The sequence below is a fragment of the Prosopis cineraria genome, unplaced genomic scaffold, assembly GCF_029017545.1.
Source record: "Prosopis cineraria cultivar Desert tree isolate PC_DT_omini unplaced genomic scaffold, ASM2901754v1 PC6, whole genome shotgun sequence".
NCBI lineage: Eukaryota > Viridiplantae > Streptophyta > Magnoliopsida > Fabales > Fabaceae > Prosopis > Prosopis cineraria.
Genome location: NW_026555337.1, coordinates 13,279,972 through 13,305,353, shown reverse-complemented (window position 1 = coordinate 13,305,353; position 25,382 = coordinate 13,279,972). Strand labels below are relative to the sequence as shown.

The 25,382-nt window shown below is 29.1% G+C and overlaps 2 protein-coding genes across 3 annotated transcripts; both read left to right on the top strand.

Moving 5' to 3' along the window:
- The first annotated feature begins 4,898 nt into the window (after positions 1-4,898).
- On the top strand, positions 4,899-10,617 carry LOC129314590 (uncharacterized). Of its 2 annotated transcripts, XM_054958069.1 has the most exons (6): positions 4,899-5,485; positions 6,509-6,667; positions 6,738-6,854; positions 6,972-7,016; positions 8,016-8,554; positions 9,604-10,617. In XM_054958069.1, exons 1-6 carry the CDS (start codon positions 4,918-4,920, stop codon positions 10,270-10,272), a joined length of 2,097 nt encoding a protein of 698 aa, XP_054814044.1. In that variant the 5' UTR covers positions 4,899-4,917; the 3' UTR covers positions 10,273-10,617. The 2 variants fall into 2 exon arrangements, with proteins under 2 accessions (XP_054814044.1, XP_054814045.1); XM_054958070.1 differs by lacking the exon at positions 6,509-6,667.
- A 12,320-nt stretch (positions 10,618-22,937) lies between these two features.
- Positions 22,938-24,570, top strand: LOC129313901 (uncharacterized). Its single transcript, XM_054957295.1, has 2 exons — positions 22,938-23,667; positions 24,308-24,570. The coding sequence occupies exons 1-2, from the start codon at positions 23,379-23,381 to the stop codon at positions 24,568-24,570; spliced, it is 552 nt and encodes a 183-aa protein (XP_054813270.1). The 5' UTR covers positions 22,938-23,378.
- Positions 24,571-25,382: the final 812 nt, after the last annotated feature.

Here is a 25,382-nt window from a genome sequence, read left to right as displayed (position 1 = left end):
AAGTGAGGGGTGCATTTACACATCCCTAAGCTCTGTCGTTGGCTCTAGCTCAAATGACTACTCTAGCTCAAGTGACTACTGGGATCAACTCATCACCTAAACTTTTTAACTAACCAAGAAAAAAAGATTATTTTCCTAATCTCATAGGAAAAGTGTCATTCTATATTTGAGAACAAATTGACTATAAATAGTTATACCACACTCATGTATTATTGGACTACACGCAACATAAGGCCTGTGATAAAAATGAGTAAATAAATAAAGATATTGTCGTTGGAAAGTTGATACGCATCCCCCAGCTTGATTACTTTTCAAAAGGATAAAGCAAAACTTTAAACTGTAGCTACCAAACTCCAAATAATTACAAATGCGGAACACAAGAAACAGGAAATTAATTCGTGGAGAATAGAATTAAGCCACACAGCTTGTTAACTCCGAGATGATCACGTAATTATGTTAAGTGTTTTGGTTTTTACGATGATTAACAAAATCAAGAGTTTAATTGTTTAATTTACTAATTCTATTATAAATAATAATGATTGAGAGAAGAAAAGAAGAGAGGCACAACCTAGGAAAAATAAGAAAATGAGAGTAAGGGAGGGAGATTTCTTATTTTAATATATAAAATAGAACTAAGATATTCTCTATTTATAAAGAATAATGTATACAACCCAAGTCTAATAAAGAAGGGTTAAAGGATAATTTGATTTTTAAACTATAGGTCCAATAATATTTAGAGCCTTAAACTCATTTTTGATGCAATATTCTACTTCAACTTTTGAAAACGGCACAATGTAATTGTTATTGTTAATAAAAGTTAACTTTGACTATTAATTGATTAGAAAATAATAAAAAGACCTAAGAATGACAACTAAGGACTAAAAAAATTACAGAGAATAATTCAAAAATTACAAATAATGACCCAAAATATTACAAAAGAGGACCGAGTAAATTTTATTGATTTTTTTTTGTAATTTTTTAAGTCTTTTACTATCATTTTCTGATCGATCGATTGTTAAAGTTAATTTTTGTTAACAGTAGGAGTTACATTATATTGTATCATTTTTAAAAGTTGTGAAAAATTGCATAAAAATTGAGTTTAGGGTTTTAAATACTTCTAAACTTATAGTTTAGAGGTTAAATTGTTATTTAACCCTATAAAAGAATAAACAAATTGAAAATCAAAATAAATCTCTAGTGTCTCTCCATTTCTTGCTTACTATTTTCAGCCAATATATATGACAATCAATCTAGCAAAACTTGGAATTTAGCTAATTAAGTATGTCTCTCAGAGATCAACCAGTGGATATATTAACACAGGGATCGTTCATCAGAGTTTGTCATATATAGTACATATAAAAGATTCATTTTAGTCGATCCACCTTATTATCTAATTAAATTGTTAATTTTGTCTAAAAATAAAATATTTTTAATTTTATCCCTTATTAAAATAAAAAATTTTACATTTGCATTATATTCTCTTTCATAATTAATGAGTTTAAATAAGCTAATATTAAAAAATGTAATTAATATTCTATCAAGTTTATTTTATTAAAAATAAAAAAATATTTCAAAAAAAAAAAACACGTTATGACAAGGACAGAATGGAGTATCTATTATATCTTTATCATCGTTACTCGAAATAATTATATTTCTAAACTATATTGGTTCATATGTGTAACCATTAAAATATTATTTAGAAAATGACCAAGTAATATGCATCCATGTTATGAATATAAAAATTATAAAATAAGCGTGTATATTATAGATATGCTATATTTCATAATTATTTTATTTTTGTTTTTAAAGTTATAAACTAGAAAAAATGACAATAAAATTCTCTTGAATTATATAAATGATAATCTAATCTCTCAAAATGTCATAATTACATTGAAGTCCTTATAAACTTCTTTGTCAATAAATTTTAAAGTGAAAAGATCATTTTATCCGTATTGAAAATAACAAGCCCCACTTACAATTTTTGTTTAAGGAATAAAAATTTTTATTCTGTGAATTATAAGAATTGAATAAAAAATCATAACTTGTCAAGTGTAATTTTTTTTATTGAAAAAAAAATCCTCAATTATAGTTTTTACTTAAAGAATAACAATTTTTGTTCTGTAAATTGTAAGAGTTGAACAAAAAATTATAACTTATCAAGTGTAATTTCTATTATTGAAAAAAAGTTTTTAAAATAACAAACTCCATTCATAACTTTTATTTAAAAAATAATAACTTTTATTCAAAGAATTGCAATAATTGAACAAGAAATTATAATTTTTTAATAAAGGTAAAATAATTTTCTCAATTTAAAGTTTATTGACATAGAGTTTACTAAACGTTTTAGTAAAATTATGATATTTTAAGAGATCAAATTATCATTTATATAATTTGAGAGATTTTATTATCATTTTTTTGTAAACTATTATATATCAATTAACCTTCACTTGTTATTGGTTTTTTTTTATTTTAAATCAATAAATTTTTTATTTATATTTTTGTTATTGTCATTTATCTTTCTTTGCTTTTTTTTTCCACTTAAAATAGTACTCTCTTTGTTAGAAAATATAAGGCATTTTTTATAAAGTTGGATATTAAAAAATGTAAGGCATTTTTAATTTTTTGAGGTATAATCATTACCTTTTTTTTAAAAGTATTCCTATTGATAATAAATTTGTATTTGTTGTAGGGTGTTTAATATAAGTAAATATAAAAAGATAAGATTGGTTAGAAAGTAGGTAATTACTTTATTGAGGGATGAGATTCAGTTAAAAATGTTTTAATATAATTTATTAGATCACCATTTAACTATGGTTCAATGATTGATCAAAGCTGGTTAATTAACCACCGTTGATTGCTGGCGACTAGCCAGTAGCCACCATCGCCTACGTTTGTTAATCATCATTGGTCATCGTTGTCTACCAATGAGTCACTATCGTGAACCATTCTAGTCATTACCGTTTGTTATCAGTCATCACCCACTAGTTAAACACCGCCAACACCAAAAGCTACTATCATCATTCACTTCTAACTACTGCCTTCAACTGATAGTGGCAACTGCTAAGAAATGATGCACAGAAGCAATGTTTCTAAAAATCAAATCCCAATGAACTGAGATCAGTGAACCACATGTCCTTGATTCAACTGATTAAATTAATAATATAATAATTAAATAAAAAATAATATTTATATATACATACATACATATTTTTAAAAACCGGTCAATCATTTTAGATCTCAAGTTTTCAAAAATAGCTCAGGTCAAAGTGAGACAATTCAAGTTAATTGATAATATGGGTCAAATGATTAAACAAGAGTATTCAACTATTTATATCAATGTAGGTCTTAAAATAGTACTCCAACAATGGACATGGTTGATGGTGGCCTAGGACAACAGTGATGGCGCAGGGAAGGCGCAATGTCCAATAATGATTAGTAGCTTGAGATGACAAAACATGTTTTAAAAAATATAATGTTTAAACTAGTTAATTTTTTAATATTAAAAATATTTTGAATTGAATATAATCAAACATATATTTTTCTCTTGTTTTATTTAAAAAAATTTTAAAAATTGATCTATAAAATAATTTTCAAAATAAAAAATGGTAACAACAACAAGCAAGGCCTTAATACGTTTTAATGGTTAGGTTGATTTTTTTTTTTTTCCGTCTCCCCCGATACGTCCAAGAGTTTTGAAACTTTGACCATTGCCAACACATACTTTTATCATATTTGAGCTACCCAAAGGTATTATGGTTTTGACAGAATGACAGTATAATCCTAACAGCTTAGAGTAATGACATTGAAGTCCCAACAAAATTTTCTAGGAAAATAAGGTCATAAACATTGATTGAGACAGTTTATGAACATGAATCTAATTATAATTTATATATATTATTTAAAATTAAAATTTTAAATTTATAGTTATTTAAATTGATATTTGTGAGTTATCTTAAAATTTTTTTATCAAAGATTTAACTGTCATTAATTCAATCTCTTATACTTAATTATCATTCTCCTTACAATTTTTAAGCTAAAGTGCACCTCAAGTCTTAAAGACTTCATGTTGGTTATTTAATTTTATAAAGCATTTTTTAGTTATTTAACTTTAATACCATTTTGTTTCATCAACAAAAAAATAATCCTACATTAAATTTTTAAATATTGACAAAATATTATCAAATATTATTATATTAATTTTAATTTTTTTAAAATAATAATGATAAACACAAGAAGTAATTGTTTGAAACTAATGTTATTGTGGTTAAAAGACTGAAAAGGCTACTTTATAAAATTAAAAAATGACCAACTTAAAACTCTATATAAAATTATATGATCTAAAATACACTTTATTTTAAGTTTTAATGCCTGATATTTCCCTCTCACTTTCTCTTTCCATCCTTTCTGTATGCCAAAAGCACCAATACTTTTCACAAGAATATAGTAAAGTTTAAACATGCTAGCCTCCTCCAAATGATTATATATATACAGTGTCACATGTATCCACTCAACTTTGTAAAATTTACAAGTATGTATGACAATTTTTGAAAATTTGCACCCACTATCTCAATAATTTTGAGCCACTACTAAATTCAAAATAAAACACATTTGAGTTTTAGAAAAAGTTTAAGCCTTTAAAATTTTACTTAAATCTAATATATTTTAAGTTGTCAATCTATTAAATTTAAATTTATACTACAATTTTTTAGTCATATAATTTTATATTATCTTTCACAGTATTTTTAATTTTTATTATTTTATATTTTACGCCCCAATGATTTAGGTCCAGCGTCCATCACTGTTATATGTGTGTAGGTATAAAACCCAGCAAACCACCAGACAGAGATACTGGTGAAGCCAGAAAGCTTGTTACTCTGCAAGTTCTGTGAGAGAGAGAGAGAGAGAGAGAAGGCCACCATGGATTTGGGTAGTGAGGTGGAGAAGAAGATCAAATTTGACCCTAAAATGGAAAGGCCACAAGAATATGCTTTACACTGCGACTGGGTTTCCTTCAAGACCTTCTTCCACAACGAACCCAAAGCCCTCATCCAGACATTCGATCTCGCCGGAAACACCGCCATCCAGGTGGCCACCCGGTCCGACGACCCCGACCTCATCCGGCAACTCCTCGACATGCTTCCGGACGACAACGATCGCCGTCAAGCACTGAGGACGGGGAATGCTCACAAGAACACACTTCTCCATCAGGTCATTTTCTGCGACAATCTAGAGATGGTCGACACGGTGCTCAACTACGAGACGGACAAGAGGCTGAAGAAGATTGATGATGATGAAGATGATCTGTTGGAGCTGCTGAACGACCTCAGCGAAACGCCGGTGTACCGGGCCGCCAAGTACGGACGGCTGAGGATGTTGAAGCACATGGCCAGATTAGTAGACGATATCAAGAAGCATTTTCACAGACGACAGCCAAAGCTGGACATCACTTCCATTCTTCACATCGCTATAATTGGCCAACATTTTGGTATCTATATATTATTTGTTTTCTCTTACATATTCTTAGATCTTAGATTAAAAAAAAAAAACATTTTGGAGAATATATGGCGCCTACCATGCTCAAATCTGACTTTCTTCGAGGACTACTAAAAAGAAGGAGATAACAACAAATACGGACGGACAAGCGTTTATAATGCTACACTTATCTCTAATACTCAACCTTTTAATTATTTTTCCATTTATTTTAACATTAGATTATACTCATTATCTTTAAAAATATAAGATATTTTTTAAAAAATTAAATATTTAAAAATATAAAATATTTTTAGTTTTTTGAAGTGTAATCATTGCTTTTTTTTTAAAGTATTCCTATTAATAATGACTTTATATTTATTATAGGGTCTTTAATAAAGATAAATATAAAAAAAAAGAGTTAGTTAAAAAGTAGGTAACTACTTTATTAAAAAGTGAGATTCGGCTAAAAATGTTTTACATTTTTAAACATTTTTAAACAAAGGGAGTATTAAAATGAGAGACATTGTGACATTTTAGGGTGAAAGAATAAATTTTAGGGTGATATTTTAATTTAGGGTAGTATTTTCTGTAATTTTTTGGATTCTTATTTGTAATGGTGAGGTTTTTGCTGATTTTTTTAATAATTTTTGAGGTTTTTTCAGACATTTTTTTGATTAATGAATAATGAACTTTTATTAACAGTAAAAATTAAATTATATTTTTTTGAAAGTTGAAGTAAAATATTACAAAAAAATGAGTTGAAGATCCAAACATTCTAAAACCAATAGTTTAGGGGCTATTTTTTTTTCCTGATTTTTTTATGGTGATAAAATGATAGATTTTTGTATTTTTCTTTTTTTAACATTTTTGAAATAAAATAAATGAAAGCTGCATAATTTTAGGGTATTTTATTTATTTAAAAAACTAATAAAAAATACAGAGCCGCACCACTTCTTCACCACAGTAAAATATCAGCAGTGTCTAATTTTATATAAAAAGTAAGAAAAATAAATATGAAGAAGATTGAGGGGTGCAGATGTGGCACTGTGGTTATCGAAGAAGGAAGGGATAGAGAAAGTAGCGTTCGAGAACGATGGGAACAGATTGACGTGTCTTCAATTGCTTTCCAGAATGCCTTCTGTTTTCCGGAGCTATAATTCCCAGTCTGGTTTCATCGACAATCTCATTTATACTCGTACGTATGTATACTCTTTAGATTCTTTTAATTTTGTAGCTATTTATTAATATGTAATTTGGATGTACAGTTCTTCCAGACAAAGGTTATGATGATGATGATGAAGATGATGGATCTGTGAGAGGGAAGGGAGATTTAGAAACTGGAAAGAAAAACCTCAAGAAACACATCTCATCCTCACCTTCTGGTACATACCTCGCCACTCATCAGCAACTAATTAATAACAAAACTGGTTTCTGTTTGAAGTACTAATTAATCATCAGACCAAGTTCTTCATATGAATGCTACTATACATATATTGCAGTTTTCTCAAGGATTTACTACACTCTCTGGAAAATTGCCGCCAAAGGTCAGAGTCTTTGCTCCTTCATCATCATCATCATCACAATAATAATAATCATAATCATGTATGTTGTTCCTGCAATGTAATTAGTGAATTATGGGGAAAATTTCTTTAGGATCTAACTGTCATTCTCTTTTATAAAATTGTCATACCCAAGGTCCTTAAATTTCAAATAAAAAAAAATACCCTTATATCTAATCTGCAATACGGTTCACTTATAAATTTAAGCTGAGAAGAAGATGAATTTTAAATTATACTAATTAAAAACTCGTTCTTCAGATATATATGATCTCAACTCAAATTATAAGCTTATAACTAATATTAGTTATAATCATGTGGAATTTATAATTCAATTTCTAATCAGATATGATTTTTTTATAATTCACAAGCTCAATTATTTAATGTTTACATCTTATTTCATGAGATTTAAAATTCAAGAGTATTCTGGCCCCAAAAAAAAAATCAACAGTATTGTCAATTGATTAAGGACATTTTCGGCCATCTATCAGGTCTCGCCCCGGGGGGCAGGGGGAAATTTAAAACCCCATGTCACTAATAACAACTTCCAAACAAGGGGCCGAATTGTCACTTCCCTTCAATTCTTTTTAATTAAGTGTGAAATGTAGATAAGGGAAAATTACTAATTAAGAAAGACCAAATAGTCAAATTAATTATTTAGGAACAAAAAGAAGGAGATCAAAGCCTTCAAAGTGAATTAAGATTATATGAGAAAATACTTATACCAACAAGGAAAAATGACAATTAGATCCTAAAAAATTGAGTTAATGATAGTTCAGATCCGACAAAATTTTGTAAAGAAATTATAAATATTAATTTAAATAGTTACATTTAATATTTAAATATTTATTTACAATTAAAATTCTTAAATTTATGATTATTTAAACTGATATTTCCAACTTATTTTTGAAAAAATTTGTCAGAAATTTAAGTATCATTAATTTAAAGTTCTGCAACCTAACAGTGATTGTCCAAGTACATTTGCAGAATGGGATACAGTGAAAGAAATCTGGGAGAGAAAGAAGAAGCACATGCTAGCAGCGTTACTAGCAGACTTCTTAGTAAGCCGAGACAACTCATGGATGGACACCAAACACGGAGAACCTCGAACCGAGGTTGTCCTGCCGGTGATTCAACCGTCCAACATCGCCGCCACGAAGAAAGCCAAGCTCGAAAAGACACATTCGCTGGAGGGACCCATTCCCTGCAAGGAGTACACGCCATTGCTGCTGGCAGCCAGCACCGGCATTGTCGAGATAGTGAAGAAAATCATCGATCTTCATCCTGACGCCATCTCTCACGTCAGCCAGCACGACGAGCAGAACGTGCTTCACGTCGCCGTCAAGCACCGTCAGAAACAGATCTATAAGCTGCTCAAGAAATATGGAACTCTCAGACGGTTGGGATGTCAGATGGCGAATCAAGGTCGGACTCTGTTGCACCAGGTTGCGAGGATGGATTATTATGATGGAGGCAATCAACCTGGTGTTGTGTTTCAACTTCAGGACGAGTTACGTTGGTTCGAGGTAAGCATTGCTAATTACCCTTTTAGTGTGAATTTCCATAGTGATATCATTTGTTGGATCGCCCAGAAACAGGAGACAAGAGAAATGGGCGAAGGATATATATTTATGAGTCAATTTTTTATTATTTTATATTAATTATTAAACTTAACTTTATTTTATATTCAAGTCCCACGTCGTCTCTTATATTCAATTATATTGGAAAAACTTAATAATACTTGCGGTAGATTCGAACATGTTGGACATTTCCTTTCCGCTCCTCACATTAATTAAAACTCCAACAAGTGAGATTTATCTTATTTTCAATATTTAAGAATTTTGTAGAAAGAAAAATGTAGTTGCAATAATGACTCCAAGGTTCTAAGAAAATAATAATGTAAAACTAGAAAGTTAAATGATGGAATATAAATAAAATATTTTTATTTATCTTAATTAATTATTGTTATTATTTTAGTAGGATTGTTTGTGAAAAGATAATATTTAAAATATTCAATATCAATATTTTAAATATCATAGAAATATTTCAATCAAAAAATAATTTTATAGAAAGAGTAATGTACGTAGTTGCAATTATGACTAAGCTTGGAGGTTCTATGAAAATAATATACAACCAGAAAACTAAACGATGGAATATAAATAAAATATTATTATATTTATTTTAATTATTTATTATTATTATTATTATTATTATTATTATTATCTTTTAAAAATTAATATCCATTAGGATTTAATTATATTTTTAACAATATTTTTTTAAAATTATTTTAAATTTTATTTATTTTCAAATATGATATCTAAATTAATAATTAGAAATGTTTTTGTTATTTTTTTAATTTTAGATAGATTATGATTTGAGTTTGAATTTGATTTAGATTTTCTCCTCCTTTATATTCAGATTAGATTTAAGTATTGAATAACAAGTTTATATTTTCTTGGCCTTTTCTCTATCTTTCTTTTTCTTTTACGCCTTCCCATTTCACATACTTTTGTTTTATATTTTTGGATACAAGAAGGTTAACATATGATTATGGCATATGTATATATATATGCAGAGAGTCAAGAGGATAGTGCCTTGTCCTCACCAGTTGTATTGCAACGACCATAACTTAACCGCAAGAGAACTTTTTGATTTAGAGCATTTGGAAATGCTCAAGGAAGCCCAAGAATGGATCAAGGGGACAGCTCAGTCCTGCTCCGCCGTGTCGGTCCTTGTCGCCACCGTGGTCTTCGCCGCGGCCTACACCGTCCCAGGCGGCACCGACGACAACGGCGTCCCTGTCCTCCTCGACTCTCCGCTCTTCCTCTTCTTCACCATCATGGACGTCGTAGGGCTCGCAAGCTCTCTAATCTCAGTGATGATGTTCCTCTCAATCCTTACGTCGCCGTTTCAGATGCAAGAGTTCTATAAATCTCTGCCCAGAAAACTCACAATGGGCTTCACGTTGTTGTTCATATCGTTGACCACCACGTTGCTGGCTTTTGGGTCAACCATTTTGCTGACGATTAGGATGGAGAACAAGAGATGGAGTTCAAGTTTGATTTACAGTGCCACGTTCTTCCCTGTGACTCTTTTTGGGTTGACTCAATTTCCGATCATCATGGCCGTCAAGTATAGAATGAAGAGACTAAAGAAGACTATAAAGAAGGTGATTCCGAATGATGTCATTACCACCATATCCACCAAACCCAAGAAGAAAAGAGTTTATTCAAAATACGTATGAGCATCGGTCAAACGCTTAAATCTGATGTCTGATGCAAGAACATGGCGTGTTCAAAGGAGAGAGATTGGAGAACTGATCAACCTTTGTGTTTATCTCTGTCCTTGCAAACATCGTACCAACAGTATGGTCTGAAGCATTAATTAAATGTTTAAGTTATTGCATGTTCCTATAATTTCCATATCCTAATTTAATTTGGAGGCGTGCTGTGTTTCTTCGGATTAGAGTAATTGGTGTAATGTATGCAACTTCTTGTATAAAATCTACTGTATGAATGTATGCATGTTTGTTTGTTTATATATATAGCTTGTGCATCTATGGTATCATTTGCACGTTGTTTGATGATTATATTTTTCAAGTAATGTGTATTATTTTTGTGTAAATAAATGCCTGAATAATACTCATTCTTTATCATCAAATTTCATATGTGTATGTATATTTATGTATTGGACACCCTTGTTTGTTGTGTTTTAATACACGAAATAGTTTGTGTATTTGTTTTAATTTTATACTTTATATTGATATTGGTTGGGAATGAATAAAATGGAAATATTAAGATGGATGTACACGCATCCACAAAAAATAAAATTTATAATAAGCATATATATTAAAAAAAGTAAACATGACATTTATTAAATAAAAAATGGTAGTAAAAAATTGTTTTGAAATATTTTGAACATGTACATAAAAGATTGGGAGAGTTTTCAATAAGAAGAGTTAAACAAATAGTCTTGAGTTATGTAAAAAAAGGTTTACTTGTTAATAAAGTATAATGACGTGTAGTTCATTATGATAAACTCATCTAATAGGATAAGACTTATTGTTATAAATATTTTATTGATAATTGATTAGGGATGAATAACGACGAGGGCACGTTGTTATTATATTGATAATTGATAATTATCAGAAGATACATATTGGCTTTCTTTTGTAGAAATTGCAAGCATATAAAGTGTGCGTTTATGCGAGCCCGCGCGCGCGGTGCTGTGCTGAACATGTATTGTCAGATCTGAATCGTTTCACCATAAAGATTTTGCGGCAAATAAATTTACTTTAGTCTTAATACTTCATCAGTTAAAAAATATGGGGTATTTTTATATTAATTAAAGTACACTTTCAATAAATTAGTTAATTATTTTTAAATTAATACCATCTTTTTATGTTTTCCCTAATTGAATAAGATAAATGTCTTACTTAAAGATAAATGGCTGATTGTTTTATTTATTCAGGGTATTTTTTTAAAAAATTATAAATTACACACTGAAAAATTAAAATATCTTATATTTTTTAACATTCAATCTAAAAAAAATGCCATATAATTTTTAACAGAGGGAGTAACTTGTTTATCACTGCTCTCTGCCTACTACTAAATGGTTTCAATCAAATGAGAATTGAAGCATACTATTAGAAATCCAAATATGAGTGGACTTTAGTTAAAGTGGGGCAAACTCGATTGAGCTTTGAGATTTTGTTATTTGAGAAGTGGCGCCTTTCTATTATTCTTATCCATTTAACCTTTTTTTTTAATTTCCTTCATTTTTGAAGAGTTGCTGCTAAGGATGTGTTCACAGGTTTGATTTGGTTCTAAGAAAAAATTAGATCAAACCAAATCAATCGATTCACTATAATTTAAGATCTATTTTGCCTTTTCCTCTAATCAATTTCATTTTGTTTTTGTGAGGTTTGGTTTCAAGTTTGAACTTTTTTAATGAAATACTCTTCATAATCACTAATATATAATCATGTTTACTAATAATTTTTAACTATTAATTATTATTTGCAATAAAAAAATATTTTGAGCACAAAAGAATATTTTTTAAAATTAATTAGCATATTTAACTACTAAAAAGCAATGTATTGTTTTTACTAAATAACTAAATTTGGAGAAGAGAAAAAAAATTTGACAAGTTTATAAAAGTATATATAATAAATATAATAAGACTTTTAGGCCAAAAAAAATATAATAAGATTTGATACGGTTTAGTTCAGCTTCTAAAAGCAAAAACCTGAATCAAATTGAACCTATCAATGTATGTCCATTTGGTTCAGTCATTTAAATTGAACCTATCAGTCAAAAGAAAAACTAAATCAAACCTCATTTATAATCGGTTTGGATCGGTTAATGTCGGTTTGGTTTAGTGTGATCGGTTTGGATTGGTTTTAGATATCCTTAGATGCTGCTCATTCATAATATGAACTGTGACTTTTATGAGCCCATCTCTCTAGTAATTGACAAATTTTTATAAGAATAAAGTATCAAAAGCCTTTGGAGGTCTAAACAAATCTCCACTAGCTAATTCTTCAAGGGGAGAAGAAATAAAAGCCCAGATTAATTAGCATCTAGAGCATTCTTAGTGAAGTTCAACCTGCTCATCACACACAAGGCTCAGTAATAAAGTTGTTTGCATTGGGTACAGGGGAATCGTAGACAGAACATAGGGAATCAATGTATGTCAATCATAGCCGAGAACCTCAAGAGATCACTCAACTGAGTAATTCTAGTATCGTTTACATTGGCAGAGTTAAAAAACTCAGATCTTCACTTGATTGACATGCATGTTGACCAGAGGCACCACAAAATTTGTAAGCAAATCACAAGATCATCTGCAAAGAATGGTTGGAATAACGTGGGCCCATCCTTAATAAGTCAAATACAGCACCATGCACCACTATTGATTTTATCATAGCTCAAATGATCAAGTTTTTCAGTACAAATAACAAACAGGTAGAGAGATATTGAGTCACTTTGTCTCAAACCATATGAGGGGGAAAATTCCTCAATTTTGCAACCCTCCTAAAGAATATGCGTCTTTGAGGTGGAAAGGCAACTTCTTATGACATTATAACCAGTCATTAGGTATCCTCAATTCTTCCAAACATGCAAGCACAAAATCCTAGCGAATTGAATCATAAGCATTTTCAAGATCAATTTTGATCGCCATAAAACCTTTTTTTTCCCTTCATGTTCTCCAATGGTATTATCCAAGCTAACTCTTCTGGGAACAAAGCTACTTTGATTTGGAGATATATTATGGACAAGACAAACCCCTTGAATCTATGTGCAAGAATTTTCATAACAGCTTTATAGATAACCTTGCACAAATGGGATGAAAATCCTTAATAGTCTCATTATTCTCCCTTTTATGGAGCCAATAATTCAAGTTAAGCTCGACAAGTCAGTCCCAACCCTCCTAAAAAAAGCTAGAGTCAGGTTTGACTATATGAGATAAGAATACTTTAAGCCTGATCCAAATAAGTACAACTATTAAAATTACCGACTCTATATATATATAGAGTCGATAATTTAGGCCAAGTTCGAACCTCCCGAAAAATATTAAAATAGGGCTTGATTATATAATTTTTTTTTAAAAGGTAAGATACTTTAAACCTCATCTAAATAAGCTTAGCTTAAATTGAGTCAGGCTCGAATAAGCCTGCCTGTCCAAATTATGCGCTATACCCTTAGGAATGAGAGCATTAAGAGTACTATTAATGCTGGCAATAGAGTATTCCACTGACCCAAAAAGAAAAGGACATTAAGACCATTCAGGCCCGTAGATTTTAAGGCTCCCATATAAAAAATGGCTCATTTAATCTCAACAGCGTCCTCAGAAGTTTTTTTTCCCCCAGAAACAAACCAGTCATACTTTGCTTTTTGGGGCCATAAGATATTCTCTAGTAGTTGACATTAATGATATTATAATTGGTTTTTCGCAATCATCAAATTTCTTCCCATATCAAGTTGGATCTATCTTGTTTGGATGGAACCGATCCTCTTAGTTGGATTTTCTATTTATGAGTCTTGGGGTGCCCAGCGAATCACTATTAATATTAACGTGAATTAATCACAGCTTCCAACAGCAACTTAAACATACACTGTTTTGTTTACTGTTTAGTAAGGTAATGAAAACTAAACTGATACATTTTATTGAATCAATCAAGACATTTGTTTAACAGTTTATCAGTTCAATCGGGTGAGTTGATTTAGATTTTCATGCTATCTATTTACACATCAAAACAAAAAATATAAAATTAAATTAGTGTGACTTTAAGGATAAAATGGGTAGACAGAATCAGACTTCACAATATTGTGTTCTTTTGATTTTGGATATGTAACTTGAGTGATCAATTGAGCTCACCTTTAAAAGTTTAAATTATTCAGAAAAGAAGACCTTTTTACGAAAGGAAGTCCTTTAGAGAATAATGCAATTGAAGTGGAATATTCCCACTTTGATATGTTAGATTTGCTATTACTGCTTAATATTTTTATGATGGTACCCTTTTTTTTTGGCTTTAAAGAATTATTTAGAATTTTACCTACTACATATAAGTAAAAATAAATTTATTGATTTCTTTATGAAATTGCCTTATCTTTTCATATCAATACTCTAAATATTTTAGTGTTCTATATTTTTCCCTAAAATGACCTAATCGGTGAAGAAAATGATTCGGCCTGCGTATTGGAATTAAGTCAAGTTTCCTACATTATTGTCGAAATAAATGGTAATTCTGTTGAGAGAGAGAGAGAGAGAGAGAGAGAGAGAGAGAGAGAGAGAGAGAGAGAGAGAGAGAGGCTAATTTCTATAGATTGGAAAGTCAAAATAAAAAAGCAAACTTTAGACTAGCTAACCGAACCGAAATGATTCATTGTATTTGCACCAACACACCAAAGTCCAAACAAGAAACACGTGGAATCCAGATAGCTTATTAATCATTAAGGTGTGAATGATGAGACGTGGTTAAATCTGAGATCATGTGATTCATCATTTTGATGAAAACATAACAAAATCAAGAGTTTAATTTATTTTTTTAAAGATCCTTCTAAGAACAATATTAGTTGCAATTAAAGATCTTAAAATTATGAATTGTTAAAAAACAACCACAATTACCAATAAAAGTTGGTTTAGTTGGCCCATAACCCTTAAGATCATGTGGTTAAATCCTTCTACATATGAAAATCTTATTGGTGAGTGATATGTGAGTCCCTCTAAAAATGTTTTTTGAACTTGGAGGGATATCTTAACCTTGATGAGCCTTTGAGATCTAACTCAACTAAATTTTTCTCTTGTAAAAAAAAAATAGTGTAATTAATGTGATTTTTTTTAAATACCCTTATTAAATAAATTATTTTATATTTATTTTTAAGTAAAATACCCTATTAAATAAAGATAAATGTGAAAATATAGTGTTAGTTTAATGATATTTAACTAATTTATTGGGTTAAAATTTTATTAAAAATACCTTATATTTTTAATGGAGGGAGTAGTTGGGATTAAAATTTTTTAATTGAATTTTTTTAGCATTCATCTTCCATATTTTCAGTATTCATTTTTCACATTTTCAATAGATTCTTTAGCATTTTTTTATGCTCAATTTTTTATTTTTTCCAGTTATCACCTTGAATATTTTCAATATTAAAAACATCAAAGATAAATATTGACATCATTTAAGATGACTATTGAAAAAATTATGAAAAACCGAATACTGAAAATGTAGAAGATAAGTAATGAAAAAAATTAACTCAAAAAAATTTAATTCTTGTAAAGGGCTATGGTCCTTCTTTAAAATTTTAAAATTTCAAGATCCTTAACTGTAAATAATGTTTTTAAAAGGTCTTTAAATATCATTTTCAAAAATAATTGTGCGATTATTGAAATAATTCATAATTCATCTCAACAATATATTGAAGAAAATAGGTAGGAAGACATGATGAGTAAAATCAAGTAAACTACACACACACACACATTTGGTAATTAGGTAATTGGCGTGAAACTAGAGCTTTCGCTATTATCGACGCAATAATCTTGCTAGCTTACCAAAGCCAATCAGGCAATTAAGTTCATGCGTTGTCAAAAATATTTTTATCTTGTTTTAAGTTATGAGTTAGCTTGAAAATGTTTTGGTTTAACTGAAATTTTACTGACTTGTTAGTTAGATGTGAAACCCATGAGTTGTATATTTGACTTTAAAGTGAAAAAATTTCCTGAATATTCTTAAAGCAAATGGATATATAGGTAATTCTAGAACCCTTTTAGTCTTAATTAATTAAAAGGAGAATCACACTCAAGGACTCCTTAAAAAAATTATTCATAGAAAAGGATTAATACAAAACAGATTATTTTTAAAATGGGAACATAACTTGTTTTTTTTTTAAAATCAAACTTGTTATTAATCTTTGTTTGTGAATAATTTCATTGAGAGATTCTTGGATGTGATTCTCTCTCAATTAAAATATAAGATCTTTTATTTAGTATTAATTTTTTACCTTATAAATGTCATTTGCTTTGATATTTTCTAAATAGTAATCATGTCTTGTCTTTGATTACTTAAAGTTGAATTATACTAGTGATCGTATCGTTTTCTACTTTTCTTCACGAGATAATTAAATTGAAAACAAATTTTGGGAATATCTATGTTGGTTACCGACACTGGACTTTGTTTTATTGTTTCGCTTCAAAAAGTTGAAAAAAGTTGATCAATATAACTTTGTTAAAGGATATTCTCCCCCCCCCCCAAAAAAAAATTTATATGTAATGCATGCAATTTTTTTTTCAATATTTAAAAATATTATATTAGGCACCCTACTATTAAAAAAAAATTAATTTTAACCATTACTTGATCAAAAAAATTATAAAAAAAGATTTTAAAATTATAGGAAGGGACCTGTAAAATTGTAAATAAGTATTTAATAAGAAAATAAATTTTAATAAATAAGGACCCAAAAAAGGATAGTGATATTATCCCACATAACTAATTTGTGTGGGTGTATGTGTGATAGAAAATAGAAAATGTAGAATAACGTAGGGAATTAGAGATATCATGAATAATGGAAAAGCATATATAGAAGAGAGAGGATGGGAGCAAATTATATGGAGACAATAGGATAAATCCTCTTATATTTCTAAAACCTCAATACATTATTTAAAATATTTTATTATTCTAAAAACCAATAGGAAATTCTTTGTTTCAAAAGTTAAGTCCCAACTATATCTCTTAGTGTTAAGATATCTGCTCTCTCTATACATCTTTACGTGAAACAAATAATATCGTTACTAATATGTTTAAGATATATGTTTTTCAAGATACACATGTTGATTGTTTAATATGGTATAGGTGTATTTAATGATATTAACTTAATAAATATAAAAAATAAATTTTTTGATATGCAAAGAATTAATAATGGGTAGCGTATTATTCTACATTTTGTATTATTCATGACATTAAATCCTTTTTTTTTTGGTTGATTATTAATTCGTAACATTACATGATAAAAGATAAGTATAATACTATGTTCGTTTGTTTGTCCTTACCCAATTCATTCATAGTTGGTATTTTGTTAAAAGACAAGGGTATAACTCGTGTGTTTGTTTATACGTACGTACATACGTACATATATAATTAATTAGAGATAGAAAAATTAATTTGATAATAATATTATATTATTCAAAATTATTATTTCTTAAGATTAAAAGTTTTTCTCAAATGTATATAATGCATGTTGAGGAAAACACCTAGTTTTATACTTTCCCGTCTCAATTTATAAAATATTTATATTATAAAATTACACATATCAATAAAGCTCATTAAATATATTTTATAATTTTATTTTTTTAAAAAATATAAACTTTAAAAAATTCTTTAATTTAATAATATATTAGTTAAATAAAGAGAGAGAGAATAGTAACATTGAAAAAGCATAATTAATGATATATTATTTTTGTTAAATTGTCTTATATTTTGGAATATCAAATTTCTTCTAAAAGTATCTTATGAATTAAGATATAGGGAATATTATATATGTTAAAAATCTAAAATATTTAAACTATATATATATATATATATGAATCATTTCTACATATATACTCAAACAATCTTTTTGCTCAAATTCTATATAAAGTGGGATTTCTTTTCCACATTAATTCACTTGATTCCAACATGTTTTCGATATATGTGTTAAAAGAATAAATTTTAGAACTTTAGAGTTCAAATAGCAAAGTAAAAACTAAAACTGAGTAGAACCTAATTTTCACGTTAGTTTTTTTTTTTTGCCAACAATTTTCACGTTAATCAGATGTAATAATCATTATGTCGTAATAAAAAAAACTAAAATTCATAGTAAATAATACTTTGATAAAGAGGTCTCCAATTGGATGCCGTCTAAATGTAAAATAATACTTTGATAAAAGTTATCCCCAATTAGTGCGTCAATGCGAACATCATAAAGAATTGACAATAGACACTTATTGCGAATATGAGTTGGCTTTTGAAAATTACTTTCACAATGTAAAGATATTTTATTTTTCTTTTTTGGAGTGAATTATTCTTTTGCCTTAAAGGAAAATAAATTCCATTGTTAAATGTCTCCACTTTCTTTTTTTGGCCCTACTCATTCAAACAATTCAGATTTAATGTTTTATAAAGTAACTTCTTGACTTTTACAAATAAGCATAAATTACAGGAAAATAATTTTCTATGATCTAATAATTATTGAAGTTTTCCTGGTTTTAGAAATGAATAACAAATGATTTGAAAAAAAAAGTATTTTTAGACTCATATAAAGAATACCTCACGTTTCATTATAGAGATTGTCAATTCAATCAAACGGTTGCGAAGGATGTGGGCACAAATACAAATAAAACATTAAATGAAACCTCTATCTTTTGTTGTGTCTTACATCTTAATTAATGAAAAAACGTAACTTTAGGTTTCTATTTTTTGTTCAAGTTTTATTATAAATTCCTGTATTTTTTTTCTGATAGTTTAGATCTCTTCATGAGCAGTATTATAGGGATATAAAGCACCATATAATGACCCAAAACATTGAAAAAAATATAGAAATTTATAACAAAATTTAAGTAAAATGCAAGAACCTAAAATTATGTTTTTCTTTAATTAATTCAATAGTTTATATGGTTACGGAGGAATGATTGAAACACATTTTTATATATAACACCGGAAGCCCTTTAGGCTTTAACTCACCATTTCATCATACATGATTTTTTAAGTGCTATGAAATTCTACGACTATAATGTGTACACTGTACACTCACTGTATGAAAGGATTTGAGAGACTTATGAAATCTAGATACCAATATATCACCTTTATTATTTTAAGGAAAATATATCTGCAACTCCTTATAATTTCACTTAATTCTAAACTAAGTTTTTCTACGACTATAATGTGTACACTGGACACTCACTGTATGAAAGGATTTGAGAGACTTATGAAATCTAGATACCAATATATCACCTTCATTATTTTAAGGAAAATATATTCGCAACTCCTTATAATTTCACTTAATTTTAAACTAGGTTTTTAGAATTTATTTTGTTTTAATTAAGCTCCCATAATTTTATCACTTAATTTTTTTTGTCCCGAAAATTTAACATCCTTAAAATTTTTCCTTTAAAAAATATTTAAAACGTTTATATTTTTATTAAATGATTATATAACTTTAGAGTTAATTAAATAATTTTTATAATTCAAAATTTATATAATTAAGTTGTAAACAGTGTATTAAATCAATTTTTTTTATTTTGGACAAAAGTATTAAATTAAATTTTCTATAGAGTTCAAGAGTATTTTTGTTTTGTGAAATTTAATATTTTATTATTAATTTTAACCTTTAGTGGTTGGCATATATAATAGATCAAACTATAAGGGCTTGATTAAAATAAAATAAATAATAAGAACCTAAGTTAAATTTGAGCAAAATTATAAAGACATGTTGATTGATTTTCTCATCATTTTATTTCAGTATTATTTTATCAGCTCATTCCATTTGATTATCTTTCAACGACCAAATTAAATAACCTTAATATATATTATTGCTTTATACTATCATTTGTTGAAATAGAGCATTGTAACACCCTCAAAAATACAAACCGATTTTTCACAAATTATTAAAACCATTATCATGATAGAAAATTTTCTTACCATGATACATTCAAGACAATATACCACAGGTTTTAAAATATTTCAAAAAAGCAATTAGAACCATGAGGGACAGTCAGGATCCTCATGGCATGATATTTAAATTAGGTCATGAATCAAGAGAGACAAACATAATCCTCTTAGTCAAATAAATACTTTTAATAAAAAGGATTAGAGTTTACATGCTTCACAAAGAAGATATGTCCTAAGTTGGTACAAGATACATTGTATAAACTAAAATAAGAGGCAACGTAAAAGATGGTGTTTCATACACCATAGTTACACCTCTGGTGCTTTCTCGGCCGAACTCGCTCCTGTAAAAATATTAACCACGGGGAATGAGACTTAAAAGTCCCAGTAACTAAAAATTAATATGTAATGATGCATGCGATTGTAACTAATCATGCGATTGCTAAGTGGGCACACAAAACATTTAACCGAACAATATTTTCAAACAAACCGAACAAGTATTTAATTTGCATAACTGCACCTTATATCCTCCTTTCACCATGCTCGGACGCCAAATCACCCGGCCAAAGGTGAGTTGGACCAAGCGACACGCCACTCATTGGGTCCAATGAGGGCTTACCACGTGGTAATAATTAACCGAACAGAAATTCCCATTAACACCATACATTAAAATACCCTGACAAGTCATGCATCATTCAAATATCCAAACAGGAATATATCCGAATAATAATATCTCATCATGATAAACAAAAATAAATTTTTAACCCACTTGGCAATAATTTCAAACAAGTATATACAGTATTTATTTTTAATAATTCATAATTTTTTCAAATAACAAAACAACACATAACCATTCACAAACACACCCATCACAACACATTAATAATGTTTACCTTGTGTCTTGAATAACAAGTTCCCCTTCACAACTCCTTTTTCACCACTATCTTTGTCAATATAATCTACATAATTATTTCACAATACTATATATTAATTTTACATTAAAATAAATAACTCTAATTTAAAGAGTTAGAAAGTCTTAGATCTATAGTCCATATTAACACTAATTTAAGATTTATGCCTCATTTAACTTCCCAAATTCTTTTCTAAAATTCTCATACCCTAATGAACTATTTTTTTTTATCCTCAATTCACTTCTAGTATCACAATTTCATCCTTCTATATTCTAAAAATTCATCCAAAAATAAATTAAAAATTTTAAAATTATCCTGAAGCCTCAAATCACTTTTCTATAACCTCAAAAATACCTATTCATACTTAAATAAATATCTAATAATCAGAGGTTCATCCCTACATCTCAGATTCCGCATAAATTCAACCATATAGATCTAGATTTTAACTCAAAAATTCTTAAACATGAGTTTCAACCTCAAGAAAATATTCTATAATATTTATTATATCCCTAAGAGTTTCAACCTATATTTTTACTCCATCATATCATCAGATTAACTATCCTATAGAAAAATCTTAATCAGAATATTTACTCTATCCTACAAAATAATCATATCACTAGAAAGCTAATATTATTTAGAAAATAACTATAAAATTAATTTTGTAATTAAATAAATTTTTAAATGCTAATCTAAACAGGAAAGCTAGAACATACCTGAAGAAAAAGAAAATAATCCCCCCTTGCGAGAAAACGCCGAGTAACGTGAGAGGAAGAGAGAGAAATAATATAAAAATGGGATTGTGAGTCCCAAAATTATATTAAAAAAAATTATATGTTTGAATTTAATTATTCAAACCTTTAGGCCAAAAATTGCAATTTCTTCTAAATTACTTCTTAGCCTCTCATGCTTCCTAATGCACACACCCCCTTCTTTTTATACATGAAGGCACCTCTTCTCTTCCCTCATCTAATCAATGTGGGACTTAAAAACAACAACCTTTCACCATCTTTTTTTTTATTCCTTCTACTTTCTCTTTTTTTTAACACACATAAAAAAATTATTTATGTATTATATCTTAACTAAATATTGCTTATGTGGTTTTACATTTAAATTTTTAAATTCATAATTAAATACCTAACCATAATATTATTTTTAAATAACCTCAAATAATATAAATTCCTATTATTATCTTTTTTTTTTCAAAACCTAAATTCCACAATTTCTTTATTATATAAAAATCAGGATGTTACAAGCATCGTGAAAATTTACATAATTTTTATAGAATCATTTTCTATCCAATTTTATCAAATCATTTTTGGATGTTATCAGCCGGGGATCCAGTTGCTAGGAGTAACTCTTTCAACATGGTTTTTTTTTTTAAATCTATTCATAAGATTTGAATTCTTGTTTAAACGAATTTATATAAAGTTATATGGACAAGTGAGTCGCTTAATATGTGGAAAATACTCAAACAACAAAATAAAATGGTAGGAGTAATATATATTTATATGCCAATAACTATAATATATATTGACATATCTAATTTTTTTACAGCAAAAAAGAATAAAGCTTTTTCATTCTCCTTAACAAATGCCCCCTAATTTTTAATTTGAAGAAGAAGAAGAAAATGAGAGAGCTGGAATTTTTCATACAATATAAATATACAAATTATGAGGAGTAGAAGTTATTATTAAAACAAACAAAAAAGAATGAGATGTTATTATGGAGAGGTCAAGAAGGAAGCTAAAAATAAGGAGGGGAATAATTTTGAGCGTCAGAGACACATGGGGCTTGCCGGGGTGCCAAGAAGTGAAAGTGGAGTCACTTGCAGAAGGTACGTATTTGTAGCCGGTACCTATTCTTCTTCTTCGTACTCACAACAAATTAAATGACACTTGTCTTATTTTCATTTAAATCTCATAGCCATAGCTGAGACCAAATGATATAAATAACCCACCAGCAAATAAACTCGTGGAGATTAAAAGACACATAGCTTAAGCTAATCAGCGAGTTGTGATTGAGGGAGGAAGGCCATGGAAATGGAGAGCAGATCATCAGTGGAACCTAAAATGGAAGAACCACAGATACATGCTTTACGCAGAGACTGGGTCTCCTTCAAGAACTTCTTCAAGACCGCCGGCGATCCCCGGGATCTGATCCGGCCCTTCAATCTGGCCGGAAACACCGCGATTCATGTTGCGGCTCGATCGTCCGACGACCCCGGCCTCGTCCGGGAGCTTCTGGACATGCTTCCAGAAGACTCGTATCATCGCCGGCGAGCGTTGAGGGAAGGTGATGCTCACAAGAACACGCTTCTGCACCAAGTGGTTTTCTGCGAGCGAGCGAAAATGGTGGACGCCATGTTGGAGTACGAGACGGAAAGAAGCTGAAACAGGACGGCGATGGGAGTCTGTTGGAGCTGCGGAACGACCTCGGCGAACTCCGGTTTACAGAGCCGCCAAGTACGGCAAGCTCAGGATTTTGAAGCGCATGGAGCGATATGTAGATGATATGCAGAAACACTTCTATAGATACTCAGACCTCACTTCAATCCTTCACATCGCTATCATTGGCCGGCAATTTGGTATCCATCTATCAATCTATCTATCTATATACTTTGGTTTTTGATTGTGTGTAGTATTTTCTTAATAGAAATTAATTAATGAGTCTTGAAATTTACTTTTATTAAATAACTTAACAATATCTCTCTCAATGCCAGCTTTCCATATTAAAAATACCTCCACCACTAAGTCTTTATTTTTTACGCCCAGCCTAATTTCATGGGCATCAAATGATGTGAGGTACGAAAACTATCTGGTGCAATTTTGGCTTCAAATTAAATGTATGTGATGAAATAATGGGTTTACAAGTTCCAAGTGAAATTTAGCTTTGATATCACTTATTTAGAATGAGAGGAGCGATTGCCTGAGAAACGAGCAGGATTAGCAGAAGAATGCCACATATCGTAACTCAAAACTTTGTATTTTTTTAAATATTAAAATAATGACAATTAGATCTCTAATAAAATTTCTTAAAAATGGATCATTACACACAGGAATGTACTTACAAAAATGAAACTTAAATGCGTCTGATCTGTAACTTGAATCTTTTAAATTTGTAATTACCCAAATGGATGGATATTTTGATCTCTTTTCTTGATAAAAAAATTTATTATCGGAGACTTTTGCCATTATATATATTGTCCCTATATAATGCTTGTGCAGATGTAGCAGCGTGGTTAATGAGACAGAAAGGCATAGAGAAAGTAGCATTCGCAGACGTAGAGATCATGAATGAGGAAATAAAGCGTTTCAAGGGATGCAGCGATGAGAAGGGTGAAGAGAATGATTATAGATTGAGCTGTCTTCAACTGCTTTCAAGGATGCCTTCTGTTTTCAGGAGCTATAATTCCCAGGCGCCATTTCTGCACAACCTCCTTTATCTTTATATGTTATCTCTCAAAATTATGCTATTACCTTTCTTCTAATTTCGTAGTTTAAATTTAATCACTTAATGTATGTTGAGAGTAAATTTTCTAAAGTTGATATTCATGAATTTCTTTAAATTTTTGGACCACAATAGGATATCTTTTAAAAATCCTGCTTGATTCAAAATATGAGTATTAGCTAATTTTTATAATTGTTTTTTTAAATATATCCTTTATTTATCACTTTTCTTTTTGAAGAAAAATGATGCATTGATATTTCAATTTTCATTGTTAAGGCACTTATATAAGGTACTTAAAATATAAAATATTTGTCTAACCTTTAAAAAGGCAATAAATTTCATGAAATTTACAAATTCCGGACTTTAGATGATCTAGCATCCATTCCCTAATTTGTTTCATCAAAATATTACTTAATTAGGGTTAAAGAAAAAAAATAATCAACAATTTTTATTTCAAGAGCACTCATTATCCTTAAGTAAACAAAGGTATATATATGTAGAAGTGTCCATGAACTTGTTTTGCTGATTGCAATAATCTCTATCTTGTTAAATTTATTTGACATCTGTTGACATTGATGTCAAAAAAAGAAGAAGCAAATATAAGATATAAAAATATCCAAATTTTTTTTTGGAAACATTTGGTATCCTTAATTAAATCAACAATAGTATATGAATACTTATTAATTTTATAAAAGAGGCTTTTTTTTTGGGTAGACTATATAAAAGATAGCATATTATATATGCTTTAAGCGTGGGCTGCTTTTATATTTTAAGAGTGGGCTCTGGAAAGTGGAAGAATATGATGGGTGGTGGCTGAAAATTGAAAAAATGACTGGGGGTGTTTTGGTCAGC

Excerpts from the sequence above, each read along its gene's own strand:
- LOC129314590 (XM_054958069.1), top strand. The coding sequence starts at position 4,918 with ATGGATTTGGGTAGTGAGGTGGAGAAGAAGATCAAATTTGACCCTAAA. Across the intron at positions 5,486-6,508 it reads TATAATTGGCCAACATTTTG|ATGTGGCACTGTGGTTATCG; the intron begins GTATCTATATAT and ends TGAGGGGTGCAG. Across the intron at positions 6,668-6,737 it reads CGACAATCTCATTTATACTC|TTCTTCCAGACAAAGGTTAT; the intron begins GTACGTATGTAT and ends TTGGATGTACAG.
- LOC129313901 (XM_054957295.1), top strand. The coding sequence starts at position 23,379 with ATGCTCACAAGAACACGCTTCTGCACCAAGTGGTTTTCTGCGAGCGAG. Across the intron at positions 23,668-24,307 it reads TATCATTGGCCGGCAATTTG|ATGTAGCAGCGTGGTTAATG; the intron begins GTATCCATCTAT and ends ATGCTTGTGCAG.